The sequence below is a fragment of the Microtus oregoni genome, unplaced genomic scaffold (assembly GCF_018167655.1).
Source record: "Microtus oregoni isolate MIOR12 unplaced genomic scaffold, Mior012 000014F_ref0000157, whole genome shotgun sequence".
Lineage (NCBI taxonomy): Eukaryota > Metazoa > Chordata > Mammalia > Rodentia > Cricetidae > Microtus > Microtus oregoni.
The window spans coordinates 43,236,057-43,257,681 of NW_024543073.1; the positions used below are offsets into that span (position 1 = coordinate 43,236,057).

The window sequence follows — 21,625 nt, forward strand, 5'->3', positions numbered from 1 at the left end:
TTTTGTCATTAGGCAAATCAACTTTAACCATATCAACAAAGAAGCCATCTAATCCACAAAATGCCATGCCAGTCACAGAACAATGGTGTAGGAAGTCCTTCTGTATTTGTATTTCTTTCATTGGTTATTAAAAAAACTGTTTTGGCCTAGTTGATAGGGTGGAACTGAGGTAGGTGGGGAAGACAGAACAGAATTCTGGGAAGAAGGGCAGTGTGGCAGACACCATGAACCTCCTGCCTGATGCTGGTTAGAATCTTTCCAGGTAAGCCACAAACTCGTGGTGTTACACAGATTGGTAGAAATGGGTTAAATCAAGATATGAGCATTGGCCAAGAAGAGGCTAGATATGATGGGCCAAGAAGTAACTTAATTAATACAATTTCTGTGTGATTATTTAGGGGGTTAAGCTAGCCGGGTGGCTGGGATGAAAAGCAGGCCCTCCCTTCTTCAACAGAACAACAACAACAACAACAACAACAACAACAACAACAAATCAATGACCATAACAGAATTTATAACTAAATGAAAGTCCACTATCTTCTTTTTATTGGCTCAGATCCTGTAAAGGTACTTCCTGTTGTTTTTATATCAGATTCTACTGCCACAGAGAAATTCAACATTCCCCACACAAGTCTCTTCTTTTAAACCTCATATTGATTTCAATATTGCTAATTCTCTGAGTCCATTTTTGTTCCAGAGGTAATGAATGACTACTATTCTTTCAGAAAGCTGGAAATAATATAATTACATTATATAAGACATCAAAGCTGCACACACAGAAGTTGTGCATCACTAGGATGCCATGGTAAACTTCTAAAAATAATGTTTTATTGAATTAACTTATTCATTTCTTAATTACTTATTGCGAAAAGGCCATAGGTTTAACACTCTTCTATATTTAAAAATAGTAGTAAACACCAGATGGTGGTGGCACACACCTTTAATACTAGCACTCAGGAGGCAGAGACAGGCAGATCTCTGAGTTCTAGGCCAGCTTGTTCTACAAGAGCTAGTTCCAGGACAGGCTCCAAAGCTACAAAGAGAAACCCTGTATCAAAAAAACCAAAATAAGTAAATAAATAAAATAGTAGAAAACATGTCAGGGGTTATAATCTAACCCAAATAAAAACATTTAAACACATGGAAAGATAATGAAGAAGAAAAATAGTGGCTAATAAGTCATATAGTTGAAATTATAGAGACTCTTTATAATATGTCAGGGTAGTATGTGGTGATATGAATACAAAAATAAAAACTTCATATTTTCAACTAAGTCATAAACATTGCACTGCCTATATTAGTTGATTGTCTCTTGGCTATGACCAAATAACTAACCAAAGAAAACTACGGAAGGAAGAGTATTTAGTATCATCATTACCATTATGTCTCAGGAGATAGAGTCCATGATGGCAGGGAGGTACTACTGTACCAGAAAGAGTTAGTCACAATCTGTCTACACTCATGAAGCAGAGAGAAATGAATGCTGCTCAGCTGACTTTCCCCCCTCTATTCATCTAGGATTCAGCCTCAATTTAGGGTGCTTTTCCTACATCAATCTAGACAATTCCTCACTAGCATGCCCAGAGATTCGCTTCCATAGTGAGTCTACACGCTGTCAACTTGACAATATTAAGCATTGCACAGCCATGGGTAGTTGTGTACACAGTATAGAAGATCCTAAGGTAGAGAACTGAACAGTAGAGTGCAGATGGTTGGACCACGGAATGGGAGGGTTGGTTGCCTCTCTGCACTGTGGACCACGGAATGGGAGGGTTGGTTGCCTCTCTGCACTGTGGACCACGGAATGGGAGGGTTGGTTGCCTCTCTGCACTGTGGACCACGGAATGGGAGGGTTGGTTGCCTCTCTGCACTGTGGACCACGGAATGGGAGGGTTGGTTGCCTCTCTGCACTGTAGACCACGGAATGGGAGGGCCGGTTGCCTCTCTGCACTGTGGACCACGGAATGGGAGGGTCGGTTGCCTCTCTGCACTGTGGACCATGGAATGGGAGGGTTGGTTGCCTCTCGGCACTGTAGACCACGGAATGGGAGGGTCGGTTGCCTCTCTGCACTTTGGACCATGGAATGGGAGGGTTGGTTGCCTGAATGACTTGGAGTTTATGAAAATAATCAGAAGACACAATTTTCCTGGCTAAGATTAAAAGTAATCAAAACAATAAGAAAACAGTGTGCAATCACAATATGGAATTTACTAATTTCTAAAACTTATGCAAAGGAGCACTATGTGCTGATCAGGACAGAAGCCAGAGACAGGAGATTATATGTCCTTGTCAGGAAGTTCACACTTCATGTCCAGTCAGTGTAAGGTAGCATAAGACCAGGAGAACTAAGGAACAATGATGAATTTATAACATATGGCACAGACTACAGAGGACTAAATGAGAATAAGCTCACAGTCAAGGAAATCAGCTGGAAATCATGTGAGAACAGATTAAAATAAAATCCGGTGGATGGGAAGCAGAGAGAAAGATAATGTAAAAATATGTGAAACTCATAGCAATTGGGTATGGCAATAAAAATGTCAAAAACGCAGTTAATTCTAAGCAGTGTCCTGCACAGTTGATGTACTGCATAGGCAGTGCAAGGGAGAAAGTACTTGGGAAAGTAAGAAAATGAGTTCATTTCCGGCTATATGAAGTGTGACCTAGCTATGGAAAGTTCAAGTAGGCAGTGTAACACCTGGGTCTGAGCTACAAAGACAGGTCTATGATTTGACTTTGATTAGATTCAGAAACAGTCTTGCCTGGAGTATTTCAAGTAGGTGACAAGAGATGTAGAATAAGCAGTCTTTGGTGCCAGACAGGCATTCATCAGCTGTTTCACTCAACTCTGAGCACTTGATTTTACATATCTGAGCTTGCATTTCTTCACTTGTAAAACAGACACATCACCTAACTAAAAGAATCAGTAATGGGTTAAGTATATTAAGAGTTTACCTGGTGATGTAACCCAGGTCCAGAAAGACAAATATAATAACTACTCACTCACATGTGACTTTTTAGACATAAAGCAAAGAAAAACCAGCCTACAGTCTACAACCCCGGAGAACCTAAACAACAAAGAGAACCCTAAGAGAGACATACATGGATCTAAATAGGAAGGAAAAAAGGACAAGATATCCTGAGTAAATTGGGAGTGTGGAGAGCACAAAAGAGGGTAGAAGAGAAGGGGAAGGGAGGGGAGCAGAGAAACATGTATAGCCCAATAAAAACAATTTAAAAAGTTTATTTCTTACAAGACATTAGATTTAATATCAGAATGATATATAATGATGTATGTAAAATACGTCATCATACATAATGATAACATAATGTGTGCACTTATCCTTACACATAGCAGAGAGCTGTGTTCTTACACACAGGTGCTGAGGGGCACAACTGCAAGCCCTTCCCGGGGGCTACTCTGCGAAACGTGCACACTTCTCATTCATTTTAGTCTTCAGAGCTTCCAAGCTTTCGCCCTCAAGATGAGGATATTTCATATGTTCTCACAGTGTTACCAACATCTATTTGGGGTTTTCTTGAATTTGAGCAGCCAAAAAAATATTTGTGGTTTATTCTGAAAATTGGGGTTGCTGATTCTGAAAGTTGCCAAGATGGATGTTGAGGGGAGAGAATGGTTGCATACAGTTCTTTTCAAAAGGAAACATTTCACACTGCAGGAATACCCAGAGGCTTGGGAAAAAGAAAGCTTCCAGTTATTGTAACTCTAGAATAAATAGCAAAAAAAAAAATTAAAAAACCCAATATGACAGTTTGCTCTGGTTTAAGAACTGCCGAGCCAGCCGGGCGGTGGTAGTGCACGCCTTTAATCCCAGCACTCAGGAGGCAGAGGCAGGTGGATCTCTGTGAGTTTGAGGCCAGCCTGGTCTACAGGACAGAAACCAAAAGCTACGGAGAAACCCTGTCTCGAAAATTAAAAACAAAAGAAAAAAAGAACTGTCGAGCTACAGATAAACCTAGTATTTTATTCCATGTTCAAATCCTCAGGAGAGAAAACTGCTCCCAGTGAAAATTATTTATTTCATTTTCTTAATCAAAAACGTGTAGATAAGAGACCCACACTGGAGCACCGGACTGAAATCTCAAGGTCCAAATCAGGAGCAGAAGGAGAGAGAGCACGAGCAAGGAACTCAGGACCCCGAGGGGTGCACCCACACACTGAGACAATGGGGATTTCTATTGGGAACTCACCAAGGCCAGCTGGCCTGGGTCTGAAAAGACCTGGGATAAAACCGGACTTGCTGAACATAGTGAACAATGAGGACTACTGAGAACTCAAGAACAATCACAGTGGGTTTTTGATCCTACTGCATGTACTGGCTTTGTGGGAGCCTAGGCAGTTTGGATGCTCACCTTACTAGACCTGGATGGAGGTGGGTGGTCCTTGGGCTTCCCACAGGTCAGGGAACCCTGATTGCTCTTTGGGCTGATGAGGGAGGGGGCTTGATCGGGGGAGGGGAGGGAAATGGGAGGCGGTGGCGGGGAGGAGGCTGAAATCTTTAATAAATAAATAAAAAGAAATGTATATCAAAAAAACGTGTAGATAGAACTTTGTTGGAAAAATTACACAATTCAAAATTCTATAATTGAATCTACATGAGCAAATGCAAAGACGCTTGTCTGTGAGGCATCTCTTACCTTAGTCCTTATTCTTTGAAGTCTTTTACGTTCAAGCCATCCCCTGATAAACGCTTGTGTGACGGTGATCAGTTTAATAATTCTTTTAGTAAACACAAGTTTGTTTCTCTTCTGGAACAATTGGTAAATATCTATGTGTGGCCCAATTCTTTTAACTTTATTGTCTATTTTATCTGACGTCATAACAGTCTTTGACCTAAAAATAAATTAAAACTTCTTAACGATAGCTAGAAAAATAAACATATCTACAGTCTTAAATTCTTTAGATGATGATTGTATACACACACACACACACACACACACACACACACACACACACTAGTACTGAGGATTCAAGCTGTGATCTCCTGTACAAGCACTCTACCACGGAGCTACATCCCTAGTGCTTTTTATGTTTTTAATTTGATACACAGTCTTACTAGGTTGCTCAAAGTAGCCTTAAACTCACTGTTTCCCAAACAAGTATGGAACTCATGAGTTTCCCTGCCCCAGCCTCCAGAGAAGTTAGGATTACAGGCCTTTACTATTAGGTCAGCCTTCAATGACAAATACATTGAAACAAAAAATGTACTATGACTTGTACATAGAAGTTAACATGAGCCAGGCGGTGGTGGCACACGCCTTTAATCCCAGCACTCGGGAGGCAGAGGCGGGCGGATCTCTGTGAGTTCAAGGCCAGACTGGTCTACAAGAGCTAGTTCCTAGACAGGAACCAAAAGCTACAGAGAAACCCTGTCTCGAAAAAAAAAAAAAAAAAAAAAAAGAAGAAGAAGTTAACATGACACGTCACTTAACTATGCTGAAAAAGTTCCAGAGATGGCTGAAATGCTAGAATCAATATACCACGTGTAACATGAAACTTCCAATGGAAAAAAAAATCAAAAGAAAGTGAATATTTTAAACATATCCATAACTATTCAAAGATAGAGGGTGAGTATAAATAATTTTCATGTCCCTTTAGTTCTACTTTAAATATCAAATCATTTGTCACATATATGCCAACTCAGCATCACCTGGAAATCCAGACCATAGACCTGAGGGGGCAACAGTGTGGCAAGCAGGATCCTGGGCTACAGAATAAACCACGGAATCTGTGATCAGTCTTCAATACTAATGTAGATAATCCTGCAGCACTAATGATAAGCACAGAAGAAAACCACTAGTTCTCTGCCATGAGTATGTATATAGTATGAGTATGTAGCCTTGGCACCTTTGTATCTATAAAAATCATAGATAAGATTTATTTTTAACATGGTAACTAGTTTCTCAAAATCTTTCAGTGTCTATTTCTCTCACAAACTCTTAGCATATAGATATAGATACTAAAAAAACAGCACTATTTTATGTCTCCTATGCACATACCTAGAGGAGATGCACAGAGAAGTTTACCCACCACAGCTGCCTTTTCTCCAGTGCAGGCCTCAGGATTTCATACCCAGTTTTCTTAATGCTCAGAGTAAATCTTTGACTCAAACTAGCTATGGCTGTGGTTTTGCTTTATTTTCTTCTAGCCTGTTTTTATTTTTGCATTAAGTGAGTCCTCGAGCAAGTCTGGTGTGGGAGGTCCTTCTGTCTATGTGTTGCTTTTATTGGCTAATGAATAAAGAAACTCCCTTGGCCTGTTGATAGGGAAAAACTTAGGTAGGTGGGAAAACCTGGACTGAGTGCTGGAAGAAATAAGGTGGAGAGGGAGATGCCATATAGCCCCACTGGAGACAAACACCAGAACTTTAGCCAGTAAGTCACAGCCATGTGCAATATACATACTAATAGAAATGGGTTAAATTCAGATGTAAGAGTTAGACAATAAGAAGCTAGAGCTTATGGGACAAGCAATGATTTAATTAGTATGGTATCTGTGTGATTATTTCGGGTCTAAGCTAGCCAGGAGGCAGGGAACCAACAAGTGGCTCTTTCCTCCTTACTACAAATTAGCAGCCAATGTGGTAGACTAAATTCTCTTAACTATGCCCATATTCCCAAATATTGTTTATAAATGTTTGTTTACATTTAAAGGGGGATATGCTATAGAGATTTGCATTGGTATGGATCTTGGTTTGCTGATACAAATTTGGAGTCAATTTTGTTATATGTATATTTCTGCTCTTGATTAAGGTATTGTGTTTGTGCAGCTCGTCAAAAAATGTAATGTATAATTAAGAAATATAGGTTAATAGATAATCATCTATAACAGTCAAACTTGTAGTCATGTTAGATTTTCTAGACATAATAGAGATATATTTCAGTTAAATAGGTATTGTTCAAATCTTTCAGAGACCTTCAGAATATGCATTTAAAATGTTTAAAAACTTAAGACTTTTCATGACAATGAGACACATCTGCTCCTGGCAGTACAAGCTGCTACTTCAAGAGGAAGATGGACATCAAAGAGGCTCCTTGTGGAGTTGATTAACCATTTGGGCAAGAAACTGCCTGGACTGTTTGATAAAGTTGACATGCAGGACCTGCAGAGAATGACTGCTAAACTTGTCTAAAACTCCTTCAGAGTTCCTGCTACATGAAAGAGTCTGCTAGACATTCTGCAAGACACAGAGGAAAGTGACTGGCAAACTGAAAATATAGGTGGAACTGCCATTGAAATTTCCTGCTTTGTGGAAAAGTCTGCTGGATACTATGGTCCAGTAGGCTGAAGACGGATGCCTAAATGGTACAAAAACTTTGGATAACTGTTCAGGCAGTGAGATGCCTCTGTCAATTCTAGAGTTTTGGAACTTGCTTACAATGTACTTTCTGTTTACTTAGGTAGTATTATATCCTTCTGAAGTCTTGGATGGAGTTGAAGAATTTATAGTTATATCTTTCCTTAGTTATGATAAAAGATAAAGTAGATATAAATATTATAACTGTAATCTTGTTTGATACCTGTTTTGTTATACGTAATTTTATTATGTTAAAGTTAAAACCTTTTTTATTTGAACAGAAAAGTGGAAAACTGCCTTGGCCTGTTGATAGGCCAAAAGTTGGGTAGGCAGGGAAACTAGACTGAATGCTGGGAGAAAGAAGGTGGAAAGGGAGCCACTATGTAGCCCTGCTGGAGACAGATGCCAGAACTTTAGCTGGTAAGCCACAGCCACATGGCAATATGCAGATTAATAGAAATGGGTTAAATTTAGATGTAAGCGGTAGACAATAAGAAGCTAGAGCTAATGGGTCAAAGAGTGGTTTAATTAATACAGTTTCTGTGTGATTATTTTGGGTCTAAACTAGTTGGACAGCAGGGAACCAACAAGAAGCTCTCTCCTCCCTACTACACAAGTCTCTTTTGTTTTTTGTTTTGTTTTGCACATTATTTCTCTTCCCTTGGTATTTGCAGAGTTGAGACTCTTATTTTGAAATCTAAATTGGCATCAAAACTTCGTTACCAGTCGATAGCAAGGAAGCTCAAATCTGTCTTTTGCATTTTTCTACAGTTTGCCTGGAAGACTGTGTTTTCTTCTAATATGCACTGTCTTGTATATCACAGGAATTACATCATTCTGGAATAGGAGTTTTAACTTCAAACACAGATTATTTTATAGAAAAATTAGAAAGTAGATAATTTCTAGATTTTAAGAGCCAGAGGACCAGGTCACTGACTGCTAGACAGTGTCTTCTCACCATGGCAAGGAAACTACACCCATGAAATATCAGCAGTATGATTGTATAACCAAGACCTGTGTAATGACAACATCAGTTGCCATGCCAACTGATTGAGATGGGGGAAATTTAAGAAGACCTCAATCCTAGATGAAGAACTCCAGTCAGTCAAAAGATTCTGAGAGTAAGAATTTAAGAGCCAGAGCCCAGGACACACCTGCTGCTAGATAGTATCTCCTGGACAAGACCAGGAAAATATACTCATGAAATCCCAACAGTATGGCAACACTAACTGACCTGCCTGAGTGAACTGGAAAATTCCTCAAGGCTCCAGTTCTAGATGAAGAGTTAGAGGGGATTAATGGCTGCCAAGAAAGGAGGAAGCAGTGTTCTCCAGGAACAAGCCCTTCCATGATTTGCCCATTCCAAGTAATCAGCACACATACACATGCACATATACCCACATGTGTATTGTGCATATACATACAACAGTAATAAAGAAGAGGTCATGAACTTGGGAGGGAGAGGTGGGTCACAGCACGAGTTGGGGAGGAAGGGGTGGTGGTAATGCAGCTGCTGAGTTCATGAATGATGTTCTCAAAACATTTTTTTTTTTAGAAATGCAGACATTAAAAATATGTTAGAAGTGATTTTTTTTTAACAACTGAAAAAGAACAGTTTGGCTTAGGGTCTAAATATACAGACATTGGTTGGGAATGAGTGGATAATAACTAGCATTTAAAGCAGACAAAGCCAAGATAGGATAATTTATGGAGGACTTTCTAGAAAAGCTTTAACTATTTTTACAAATAAAGCATTCGAAAAGAAGCTAAAAATTATACTGACAGATGAATTTTGATGAGGACAATAATAAAATAGGCAAAAGGGCAGAGAATTTAACCCAGCAAGAGTGCTTGTCTTGCATGCACATGGCCCTGAGATTGGTCCCCAACACTGAAAAATCAGTCACAAATGTCACACAGGTTGAATAAAAAGAAAGAGTAAAATTCAATGTGAAATCCTTTCTGTCACGCCAACAAGTTGATTTTCAAGTACTGTCTGCTCTTAATTTGGCAGAGAAGAACCTATTTCATGCCTTTAATGTAATTTCCCTAGGTAGCAAAAAGTTCCCGATACTGAAAAAACATAGATTACTAATGTTTGTAAATCATTTTCTTTTTTTTAATGATTGACTTTTGCAAAATTTGGTGTCCCTGATATTTTCTGTCATTTAACCCTGAACTACTTTTTATTTTACTTTGATAGTTAATACAAGTCCTTTTGGGGGTGACATTATAAAACCACAAAGTTTGTACTGCTCTTGGGGGTCAGTGATATATCCTTAGTTCCAAGTGATGGATGGCTACATCCCTATAGAGTAAATGTACAGAAACAGTGGTTGCTGGGAATTCCTGCTGAACATACCTGATGCCACTTATTCAAATCATCAAGAGCCCATTCCTGCCTTTCCCTCATATTTTCCCATATGCCCTGTGATAAGGTACACACATGTCATTAATTGTGTTTTTTGAAAGGAACATTGGAAGCATGATAGCTTTATGAAGGTTGAATTTTCTAAACAATTTATCACAGAAAGAAAGGACTTATTGGTACAATCTTAAGCAGCTATTACAGATCTGTTAGATGGGGCAAAAGAAAGTACCAAGATGGCAGGATGCCTTTTCATCCAAAAGCATAAGCTTCTTAACCTAAGGCCAGCATGACCAGCAATTTGTAATTCCTATTTATTTTCTATTAAAGTTGAGAAAAAACCTTTGAATGACTACATATAATTTATTATTGCCTTAACTTATATGTACTACAATAAATAGCCTCTAAGAGATACTGAAATGTTTCCAAAAATCTGTTAGTGTTCAAGAAAAACAAATACCTAATGAAATTTTTGGTCACATTGTAAGTTATAAATTCACAATATATATTAAACAATACATGCTAGTCTATTTTATCTGTGGAATAAGTGAAATAGAAAAATGTAGAGCTCAATAAAAAAGAAATAAGTGAAATATGTAAAATGCTTTTTTGAGCTCATTGTGTTAGTTTTTCTAAATTTTTAATAAAAATCACATTTTGGTATGTTGTCACTTCCTATACTCTCAGAATTTATGAAGTACAGAAGTAGGATTTCAAGGCTAGCCTAGGCTACATAACAAGTTTGAAGCTAGCCCGGGGTATAAGAGAACTAGAATTAACTGAAGAAGTACAAGCTGGAGAGAGAAGGGGTGAAGGGAAAGACTGGAAAGAGGAGTGAATGAGAACAAAGGAAAATGGCATATGCATATGAAAATGACATGCTGAACCCCATTACTAACCTAAAGATATGCATTTAAATAACTAGTGAGTTCAAAAGGACATTAAAACATCCTTTAGTGTTAAAGGATGGATCAGTCTTCAAGAAGGAAGTTCCTGCTGCCTTAGTCATTGTCACATGATTGAACATTTCTCAGCATATAGATGTCTGTGCTTACTACATCCCTTTTTCTTCGCATGTTAATAACATTGGTCAATGAGGCAATATTAAAGCATCAGTTGCTGAACGAGAGAGTATGTGTCTCAAAATGTGCTTTTGATTAAATCTTCATCTACAGCAAAAACAACTATCCCTAAAATAGTTGGAATCCCAAACTATTTTCTCTAAATAGTCACTGAAAAATTTGTTTCAACTGATCCAGTGCTAAATTTTATAACACTGTATATAAACTCAAACTTTAATCAGCACTTAGCTGTTGTCCACCTTATACAAGAGAAGTGTACACACAGGCAAAAGAAATCAGCTACCTCCTTTCACATAGCTCAGATTTATACTCACTTTCTGAAAAATTAATAACTATTTTTTGAGTTTCTAGTATCCAAATATGTCTTCATAAAAGTGTACATAGCTCAATTCCAAAAAATCTCTAAGAAATGATATCATATTCTCATAAAACCAAACATATTGTATACTGTCTCATTATATATCTTTATTTAGGAGTAATGACTTCTAAGCCTGGTTTGTTATAGCATAATAGACTGCCTTGAAGATCTTATCATTTTTCTCAGATAAAGTTTTCATTGTCATTAATTAAAACACAAAGATGGTTCTTCAAAAATTTTGTGAGAAACATAAGGGAAAATGTTCCAGCAACAACTTTGTTAAAATATAAATAATAAGGCACAATTGTTCTCATTTTCAAAATTATAAAGGAAACACTACACAAATTTCATTAAAAGATTCTAGTCCCCTTGTTATAGGAAGGTACTCTGCAGGATATGGAAAGAGAATCCTGGACACCAACCCAGTCACAAAACCCTTGACCTTCATCTGTCCTGTGGGCAAGATGTACTGGAGCAACAGTAGCCCAGAACTTGTTGGTTTAAGGCCTACCCCATGAGAGGGAGCCCATACTCTGAAATGCCTGGATAACCAGGAACTGATGACTGCATAGCCCAGAGACCTAGAGTAGAACTAAACTTAACTGGTCAGAAAACAAACAAACAACAGCAGAGCAGGCCCTCTACATCTCTGTTACGACTTTGAGCTTGGCATTTGGGGGAACTTCTGACTGTGGGAGTGGATATATCTCTGACTCCTTTGCCAGATATTGAGATTCTTTCCTCCTTAAGGGTTACCTAATCCAGGCTCAACATGAGGGCTTTGCCTTGTCTTGTATCTTGTTTTGTGGTATTTAGTTGTTGTCTCTTGGAAGCCTGCTCTTTTCTCAAGAGAAAGCGAAAGGATGTGGATCTGCAGGAGAGTGGAGAAGTGGGAAACTGGGAAGACTGGATGGAGTGAAAACTGTGCTCAGGCTGTATTCTATGAGAGAAGAATTCATTTTCAATCTTAAAAAGTTTTCTTAAAAAAAAAAAAGAAAGAAAAACAAATTAGCCGGGCGGTGGTAGCGCACGCCTTTAATCCCAGCACTTGGGAGGCAGAGGCAGGCGGATCTCTGTGAGTTCGAGACCAGTCTGGTCTACAAGAGCTAGTTCCAGGACAGGATCCAAAACCACAGAGAAACCCTGTCTCGAAAAAAAACAAAAAAAAAGAAAAAAAAGGAAAAAGAAAAAAGTTTTCTTAAAGAAATAATGTCAACATCATTCTTGACTGCTTAGGCTGTTCAAGAAAATAACGTGCTATTTTGAGAACAAAAGCTAGTCACCACCTTTTTCTAAAAACTATGGGGAAAGTCATATGCATGAAAATATCCACCATGGCTTCATTTATAATGAATGATTTTATAAATATCTAAGTTGCTAGATTAAATCAATAAATGATAAAGTCATAAACCAATGTTGATTATGTAATAATAAAAGCCTTATAACTTCAAAATTTAGAGAATACAGGTATTTAACTACATACATTAATGCTTATAACCTTTTGTTTAAAATGCATATAAATAAGAGTAGGAAGCAACATGCCAAAACGTAACTGCAGTGTGCCAGTATGTTCTTAACCACATGTACACTGGGGTCTTCAGAGGGAAGAAATGCCCACCTTGCAAAATTCTGACTCATCATCTATAAAAACTTGTAGAAATATTCCATTAATCTGCAGACTGGAGAAAAAGCATTGGGGTGTAAAGGAAACTGGTTGTTTTTAGTTTTTAATTTTGTTCACATATTTTGAGATAGGCCAACATACAATGCATATTTTCAAAGAAAAATGCAATTAGTTTCTTATTTGACAGGATTAACAATAGTCACTTTCTCTCTTTAAGCCTTAACTTTGCAATTTTAATTAATCCTTAAAATAGTTTGTAGTGATATTTTGTTTGTGCTACAACAAATAAATCTTGCCTGAAGACCAGAATGTGGAGCAATCCACTAGTTATTCATAGAGGCCAGGAACTGATAGCACACACCTTTAACCCCAGCACTGGGGAGGCAGAGGCAGAAGGCTCTGAGTTCAAGGCCACCCTGGGCTACACTCAGTTAATCCAGCCTCAAAGAGAAACAGAGCCAGGTCGCAGTGGTTCACACCTTTCATCCCAGTACTTGGGAGTTACACACATTTAATCCAGCACTAGGGTGGTAGAGATGGGAAGCGATATGGCTGGGCAGAGAGAATGCAATGAAGGAGGAGAGAGGTCGTCAAGGCATTCAGTCTGAGAAGTTGTAGAGACAGGATACCCCATTCACTCTGAAGATTTCATAAAGGTGAGAAATAGTGTCTGGCTGCTCTGCTTCTCTGATCTTTCAACTTTCACCCCCTAATATCTGACTCAAGGTTTTTGTTATTAAGACCAATTAGAAATTGCGCTACAATAGTTATCTCGAGGTAATTTACACTTCTGATTTCTGAGAGAAATCTGGTGACCTTCTAACCTCACAAAGACAAAATTCAATGCCCTGCTGTTCTATGTGATAAAAATCACAGGGAACAAATCTCAGCTTGCCAACAGAAAGGTTAGCAATAAAGCTTTCATTTGATTGTGTTCCTAGTGCACGAAAGATGCAACCACATGACTGTAGTGCTATTTTGTTTATAATCTAATAAATTGAGCTTGTCTGAAGATCAGAGTGCAGAGCTAAACCACTAGTTAGTGATAGAGACCAGGCACTGTTGGTGCATACCTTTAATCCCAGCACTTGGGAGAAAGAGGCAGACAGATTTCAATCAGTTCAAGGCCACCCTGAGCTACACAAGACTGAATATGTCTCAAAGAGATCTTACACAAAGGTGATCCCAGCACTTGGGACCACATGCCTTTAATCCCAGTACTAGGGAGGTTGAGACAGGAGTGATATGGCTAAGTAGAGAGAAGAATAGAAGGCAGGAGGAGATAGGAGCTCAGATGCAGCCTAAGGATTCAGTCTTAGGTTTCATAGAGATAGCAAGCAGTCTGAGGATTTATAGAGACGGATGCATTCTGAGGTTTTGTAGAGACTGTAGCAGTCTAAGGATTCAGTCTCAGATGCAGATGGAGGTTTTATAGAGGATTTTTCAAGACAGAATCATCCCTTTAGTCTGAGCATTGGTAGAGGTAAGAACTCTCCAGTAGTTGGCTGCTCTGCTTCTCTTTTAGGCAGATTCAATCATGTGTAGCCAAGGGTAGCCTTGAACTCACAAAGATCCATATGTCTCTATCTCCTGAGTGCTGGGATTAACAGGATGTGTCACCACTGCCTGGCCTCTATAGCTAACTAATGGTTTAGTTCTTCACTCTGATCTCCAGGCGAGCTTTGTTTGTTATATCACAAGCAAAATGTATTATACATCACATCTACATGCTCGTGTTCATTCAGGGTCCAAGGAGAAGAGTAGATGATGCATGAGCATCATCTTGTGAATGCCAGACACACAGAGGTCGAAAGATTCCTTTGACTTAAAGAATCCACAGAAACCAGCCTTGATTTATCCTTCAAATTAAATTTTGAAATTTATTTTTGTTTACCACATCTTATCACAATTGTGATAAAAGGAGAAATGTCACTTTTCATGGAGATTCTTGGCCATCAAAGAGTCTCTATGACTGTCCTTACAACAGTAAAAATATGAGTCATTAGAGGCTAGATATAAAACCAGATTTCACAAAGAGATGCCATCTTGCTTGTCTGTGCACATTCCAATAATCTAACCTCATTACAAGAAAGTGGAAAGACCAAAGAGCCATGTCTGCATTTTGATTTTTTACTTGAAGTTAACAAATAAATATCAAGTATCAAATCAAATGGGTTTCAGAGACAGAAGAAACAATTAGGTAAAACTACATGTGAGAAAATATACAAGAAATTAATTAATTGTGTTAATCGTGTCTAAGCATTATAGACCCTGAGATTGACAAACAATTGAATGGGAAATTTTCTTTCAACTGTAAATACTTATATGATAATAAATTAAGCACTAAATCAGCTTTAGAGGTTGGTTTAGATATTGCTGTTAACCAGTTCTGGCTGATATGCAAGTATTGTATGTGCCCCATTTAGAAAGAGTGCTGTTTGCCCATCTGCTCATAGGTTGAATGTGATTAAAGGATACTTAATTTGACTGTTTTAAAGTCAAATACTTTCCAAGCTGCAAACACATGACAAAACCAGTCCAGGTTGCCAAAAACAGAAATACATTAAGAGATTAATGATACAACCTCCAGCAATTCCTCTTCAAACCTGCATTATCATAAAGCAAACATCACAAGTTTCCTGATTAGACTAGCATGCCTGCTTTGTCCAAATGTTTTGCAATTGAGTTATAAATTACACAATTTACTTTGATTTGGAACTTCTGCTACTAAGCTGTGTTGAGGGCTTTCATTTCCTGAATGTGCAGTCTTGAAGCACAAACATGTGATGTCTTGTGCTTTAAATTTGGGATTGGAAAACAGCCTGGGAATAAGCCAAACAAGTTGATGTTCTACTTGAACCCCCTAAACAAGGTCTTCTTATTAGGAAAACAGTGCATTGAATTCAGCATGACTTTTAAGAAAAGAGATATTCTGTCTCCAAATTATTCATTCCCAAGTATCTCCAAGGGTTGAGTACTTCACGTCATTAAAACTTGCTCACTTCAGAAATCAGGGGAGGTTCCTGGGGCTTTCTAAAATGAGAAAAAATCTCCCTGAAGTAGAAGATAATGTCACTTTAATTTGGGCAAAATCTTAAGGTGCTTTAAAGCATCAGAATGAGGTGTGTTTTCTTCTGAGCTTTCTTCTCTCTTTGCCACCATTACTATTCGTAATGCTTCCCTGGGCTCCAAATTCTCCCCTGTGACTCCTCCAAAGTGCCAATTTTTTCTTTGGCTTCTCTTGGGCCTATAGCCTGTTTAAGCATGGCAATATTAAAAGATGGAGGCTGATATCCTATTTAATGTCTCTAAGAGTATCTGAATCTCTAGACAGGGTATTTTTTAACCTAAATAGATTTCTAGAGCATTTCAGACAGCAAACGGCCAAAGGCAACCAAAGAAAGAAGAGGATTGGGGGGCTTGAGTCAGAAGGCATTTCCCAGTCCACCATTAGGGTTCGTTATTATTACTGCTGCTCAGATTAGATATTCCAACAGTTTTTCCTCAGAATGCAATAGCTTTTTTTGAACGCCAAAATCGTTTCGAACACTACGATCATTTCTTCTACCTTAGTATAGAGAAGCTGTCTGGAGGAGCATTGCTTATAAATTAGAGGAAAAGATCATTTCATATAGTGCACAGTTGAGAGAAGAAAGGCAATGCTGGTCTGTTTATTTCAAATTGATTCCAGCTTCCTGGAAATGCCCTTAACAGCAGAGACATCGACCATCCTTTTCTATTGTGCCTATATGATTTATTTATTGAGTCACTCTAGAATTATCCTAAAAGACATCTGGAATAACTACAGTATTTGTGCCAAAGGGGCTAGAGAAGTTATTTTTCAAAATCACAATCACCAAGTTCCCATTTTTTTTACAATCTTGTCTTTCAATAGAGAACCCAGGGAGTCTGTCTGCTGTTTTATGTCTCCCATGACAACCCTCTGGTCCCAACCCAAACTTCAGTCAGTTCTGACTGGCCTCTGCTCTCCACTCAGATGTAGGGCTGTTGAGGGTCTGACTCATGTTCATGGATCCTATTGTTCTTGGAGGAGGAGGAGCACCAATAACAAATTCCCTTAACAATTAATTTTGACATTCTCTTCCAATGAGACATATCATTTATGGACTCTGATTTCAACAAACAAATACCTTCAAGAGACAGACAGCAGTAATAAGTCAAAGGGTAGTAGAAACATAGGAAGTGCAGACACTCTCCAAGTAACACTGTGGCACTGACAATCCCCTTCCTTCGGCTTCTGACCCTCTACTCACCCTTTCTATAAGTCCTTCTAAAGAAAAGCCATGGCAAGGCTGCTTTCCAATTTTTGGAACTTCATTCTTCCATATCGTGCTACCAGCATACAGTTCAATTTTAAAAGTGAGGTCTTCTTTTATTTTTGACAGGAAACAGAAGAGGGGTGGATCTGGGGGAGGGGAGCAAAGGGGAGAGGAGGAAGACTAGGAGTTGTGGAGGTAAGGGAACTGCTTTCAGGAGGTAACATACGTAAAGAATTAAAGGGGAAAAGGTGAGAATCTTGTGGTGCCCTTCCATTCATTGTCTCCTCCTCCTCAGACAGTTCCCTTCTGATTTCAGGCAAGACTCACAGCCACACAGCCCCAGTCATCTGTGCCTTTCATGGGACCAGTAGATTCTTTACTTGCTGCTGTGTCCTTCACCAGACACTAATGGAAATGTTTCTATTCTGGACACATGGATGAGGATGTAGACCAGGCCATCTTGTCTCCAAGGGAGAAAGCAGAAGGTTTCATTTCAACCTGTTGCTGTGGCCAACAGGCTCGGCTCAAGTGTTCATAGAGACTCTCACTGTGAGTAGCTAGCCAGTTAATGTTCTCTTTGTCCCACCTCACAGTGCAATGCTCCTTCTAATCTGATAAGACTAGATTTGGAATCAGGGTGCTGCTTGCCTGGCAGTCACTGGTCATACTGTTATCTGTGCTAAAATGGTCTCCTGGGTCTACTGCTTGATTCTGCTCCTGCTTGGATGTACAGTTCTATTGAGCAAAACCATAGCATGGAAGAATGAACACAGGAAGTGAAAACCCAGACTTGCTGGGCAGTGGTGGCGCACGCCTTTAATCCCAGCACTCAGGAGGCAGAGGCAGGTAGATATCTATAAGTTTGAGGCCAGCCTGGTCTACAGATTCATTCCAGGACAGGCACCAAAGCTACACAGAGAAACCCTGTCTCAAAAAAAAAATAAAGAAAAGAAGGGAAAACTCAGACTCCACAATTAAGAGAAAGTTCAAACTTTTATCAATAGAAGTACAAAAGACATCAGTAATTCCTGATCATGTGGGCTAGCAGCTCCCCAGGCATTCTCAATGTGAGGAACTAGAAACAAACATGAAGACACAGTCAAATCAAACACCACAGAAAGGTTTCATTTGTCCGAAACTTCTTTCTTCTTCCACTAGAAGACAATCCTGAGGAAAGTGTCCCCAAAGTCTGAAGGTGCAGACCAGAACAAGGCTTGGAGATAAGTATGAAGTTGGAGACAGAGGTCTTTCTGGAGATGCAGACTTCTTCTAACTACTCCATACCAGCTAAGCAAACACATGCTAGTGGGGTGCCATCAAGATGGTTTGTTCTAGTCTCTCTACTGCCTAGAATGACAACATTGGATAAAGTAGCAAAATCATACTGAGAGACCAGATTGTCCTGGCAGAAGATAGGAGGGCAAGTGCCAGATATAGTTCATGTATCTTCTAGCCTATTACTCTGTGTCTGGGAGTTTACTGGAAGAGAAATAGCACATGCTAGACTGATTCTATTGTGATGAAGAGGAAGAACTGTTTCTTAGGGTTTCTTCTGCTGTGAAGAGACACCATGATCATGGCAACTCTTATAAAGAAAATATTTAACTGGGCTGGTTCAATTGCAGTTTCAGAGGTTCAGAAAGCCCACCCCCACAGTGACACACTTCCTCTATCAAGACCACATGTATTTATTTCAACAAGTGCATGCCTTCAAATGGGGCTTCTCCCTTTGGGAGCCATTTTATTTCAAAGCACTACAAAAAGGGAGGAGACATGGCTCGGGGCAAGGAAAGTTTTCATAAAGGAAACTGACGCTTCACTTCACTAGTTATATGTTCTGGTCTAACAGAAGCAACTGTTTACATTTATCTGTTGATTTGTTTACTTTGAGAATCTGGAAAGGGAATATGATGTGAGAATTTCAAAGAGGACCAAATGTCTTCCCTTTAGAAACATGGGAAAATAAAATTTGCAAAGCATGGTCCTGTAAATTTAATATCCAAGTCTGTTATCAAATTGATGGTGGATGAGGATGTAAACAAAGCAAGAGTGTCAGGTGTTAGACCAAGGTAAAAATGAATGGAAATTTCAACCTAAATTCATCCGCTTTATTGAATTTCAATTATTTATTTTGCTTTGTGTTTATAAGATTGGTGGACCAGGAAATGACTTTTAGCATGTCTAAATTTCAGGAAAGCAATTTTCAAGGTTCACATACAATCTTTGGAAACAAGGTGGGTGTATTGGTTACTTTCTCATCATTGTGACAGACTACTGGGAGGGGAACTTATGAGAGGATAATTAATGTTGACTCTGCTGCTTAGCTTTAACTATCAACTTGACATGGCCTAGAAACCACTGGGAAGAGAACCTCAACTGAGAAAGTATTAAGACAAGGCTGACCTGAGGGCATACCTGTGGGGACTGTCTTGATTGTTAATTAATGGAGGAAGACAGTTCATTATAGTTGGTACCACTCTAGGCAGGAGGTCCTGAAAAGGATATGTGAAGAGAAAGCTAGCTGAGAGCAAGCAAGCCAATAAGCAGGTGAGCATCTCTATATTTCATTTCTTTCTGCTCTTAACAGTGAGTGTAATGTAACAGCTCTTTCAGGTTCTTGTCTGGAAATTTTCTGCTATGATGCACTACAGTCGGGAATTATGAGCTAAAACAAACCCTTTATCTTCTACATTGTTCTTGGTTGGGTATTCTTTCCCAGCAACTAAAATGAAACTAGACTAAACTCAGAGTCCACTATGGTGGGAAAGTCATGGCAGAAGAAGTAACTGTGACTGTGATTTAGTACCTTCTCATATAAAATGAACAAGAAACAGAGAAAGGGAAATAAACATTCAGCTGGCTTTCTCCTTTTCTCCTATACAGTCAGCCTCTGGCCCTAGCCCATGGTATAGCTCTATCACATTCAGGGCAAGTATATGCCCTTCAGACAATCCTCGTAGGTACATTAAAGGTGTGCCTTACTAATCCCTAGGCATTAGATTTCTTAATCTAATCAATTTGACATTTCAGTGGGGAAGTTATAGAAAGGTTGGCTGGTCTTTGGGTAACTAGATAGACAATATTGACTACAAACTGAGAGAAGGGATGTAGAAAAGAAGCCTGGGAAATAGCACATGACTACTTTAAATTTGAGAGACATTTATAGAATATCCCTATAAAGATAGCCAAGAAGCAGTTTCCACTTTCTGTGTGTGCTGTTCTTGGTTTCCTACCAGGATTTGAAGGCAAGACTCTCTTGCTGAAGACACCATGCACTTTAGACACAAGACTTGGAAGAAACATATTGGCTATACCCAGAGGATTAGCTTTCATGATGCTAGAAGGTTATATATTCACACTACCAAAAGAGAAAAGTGATCCTACTGCACGTACTGGCTTTGTGGGAGCCTAGGCAGTTTGGATGCTCACCTTACTAGACCTGGATGGAGGTGGGTGGTCCTTGGACTTCCCACAGGGCAGGGAACCCTGATTGCTCTGTGGGCTGACGAGGGAGGGAGACTTGATTGGGAGAGGGGGGAGGGAAATGGGAGGCATTGGCGGGGAATAGACAGAAATCTTTAATTAACAAATAAATAAATAAACAAACAAACAAAAGAGAAAAGTGAGCAATATTCCTACCAGCTATTACACCTACAAACCACAACAATCACCAGAATGACCTGACATTTCCAAAATGGAAAAGTGGCAATTTCTGTCTAGGCAGTAACCAGTAGCTGATGTTGACTTAAGGCCTGCTCAGCAGGAGGGAGTTCATGTCTGGCACTATGAACCTGCCCAGCTCCTCATGTCTAGGCAGGTGTGGAACATGCTACTGGAGCTTGCCCAAACCAACATCATCTCTAGCTGTCTTTTCAATACTTGTTCTTATACCCAAGGATAAATGTAGCTCTTGACCCTCATCGAAGAAGATTCTTTTTATAGCATGTGGAGACAATTGCAGAAACCTACAATTGATCAAAATGCAGAGAACTCCTAACCATGGTGTGGTTACCTTACCTGATACATATATAACAACACCACTACACCTCCAGCTCAGAGGCCATTAAAGACAATGGGGTGGAAAGACTAGAAGAGACACAGAACCACATTTGCTGTGTGATTCGATCATGTGTGTATGACAAAAAAACTTTGCTCATGAACTCAAAACAATATGCTTTCCCAAACAACACCTGAAAAAAGAGAAAACAAGCAGTGACAAGCCAACATGGAAGGAGAAAATCTGACAAAGGCTCACCCATAGATGAAGAGCTACAGGGAACTAATGTCTGCTGAAAATGGAAGAAATAGTCTTCCCCTCTAATTGGCTTTTCAATACCAAGTTCTAAGAACACATACATATGAACGTCACTAAAAGGACTCAGTAGGTTGTATTTATTTATTCTTTTATATATATATATATGTGTGTGTGTGTGTGTGTGTGTGTGTGTAAAACAGAAATAATTTTAAAAAAGAGACCATACATTTGAGAAGACCAAGTTGAAGAAAGAGAAGGAAATGATACAAATTTAGTACATATATGTGAAATTTAAATTAGTTGATTAGTTAAAAAACTACATATAGCTGGAACAGGAT

General features: G+C 39.0%; 1 protein-coding gene across 1 annotated transcript in view; it reads right to left on the reverse strand.

Annotated features, from left to right (window-relative positions):
* The window catches only part of Iqcm (IQ motif containing M), a 415,125-nt gene that overhangs the window by 246,697 nt on the left and 146,803 nt on the right, over positions 1-21,625 (reverse strand). Inside the window, exon 8 of the mRNA XM_041663710.1 lies at positions 4,661-4,856. Coding sequence (XP_041519644.1) covers positions 4,661-4,856 — 196 coding nt within the window. The remainder of the gene's footprint in view (positions 1-4,660; positions 4,857-21,625) is intronic.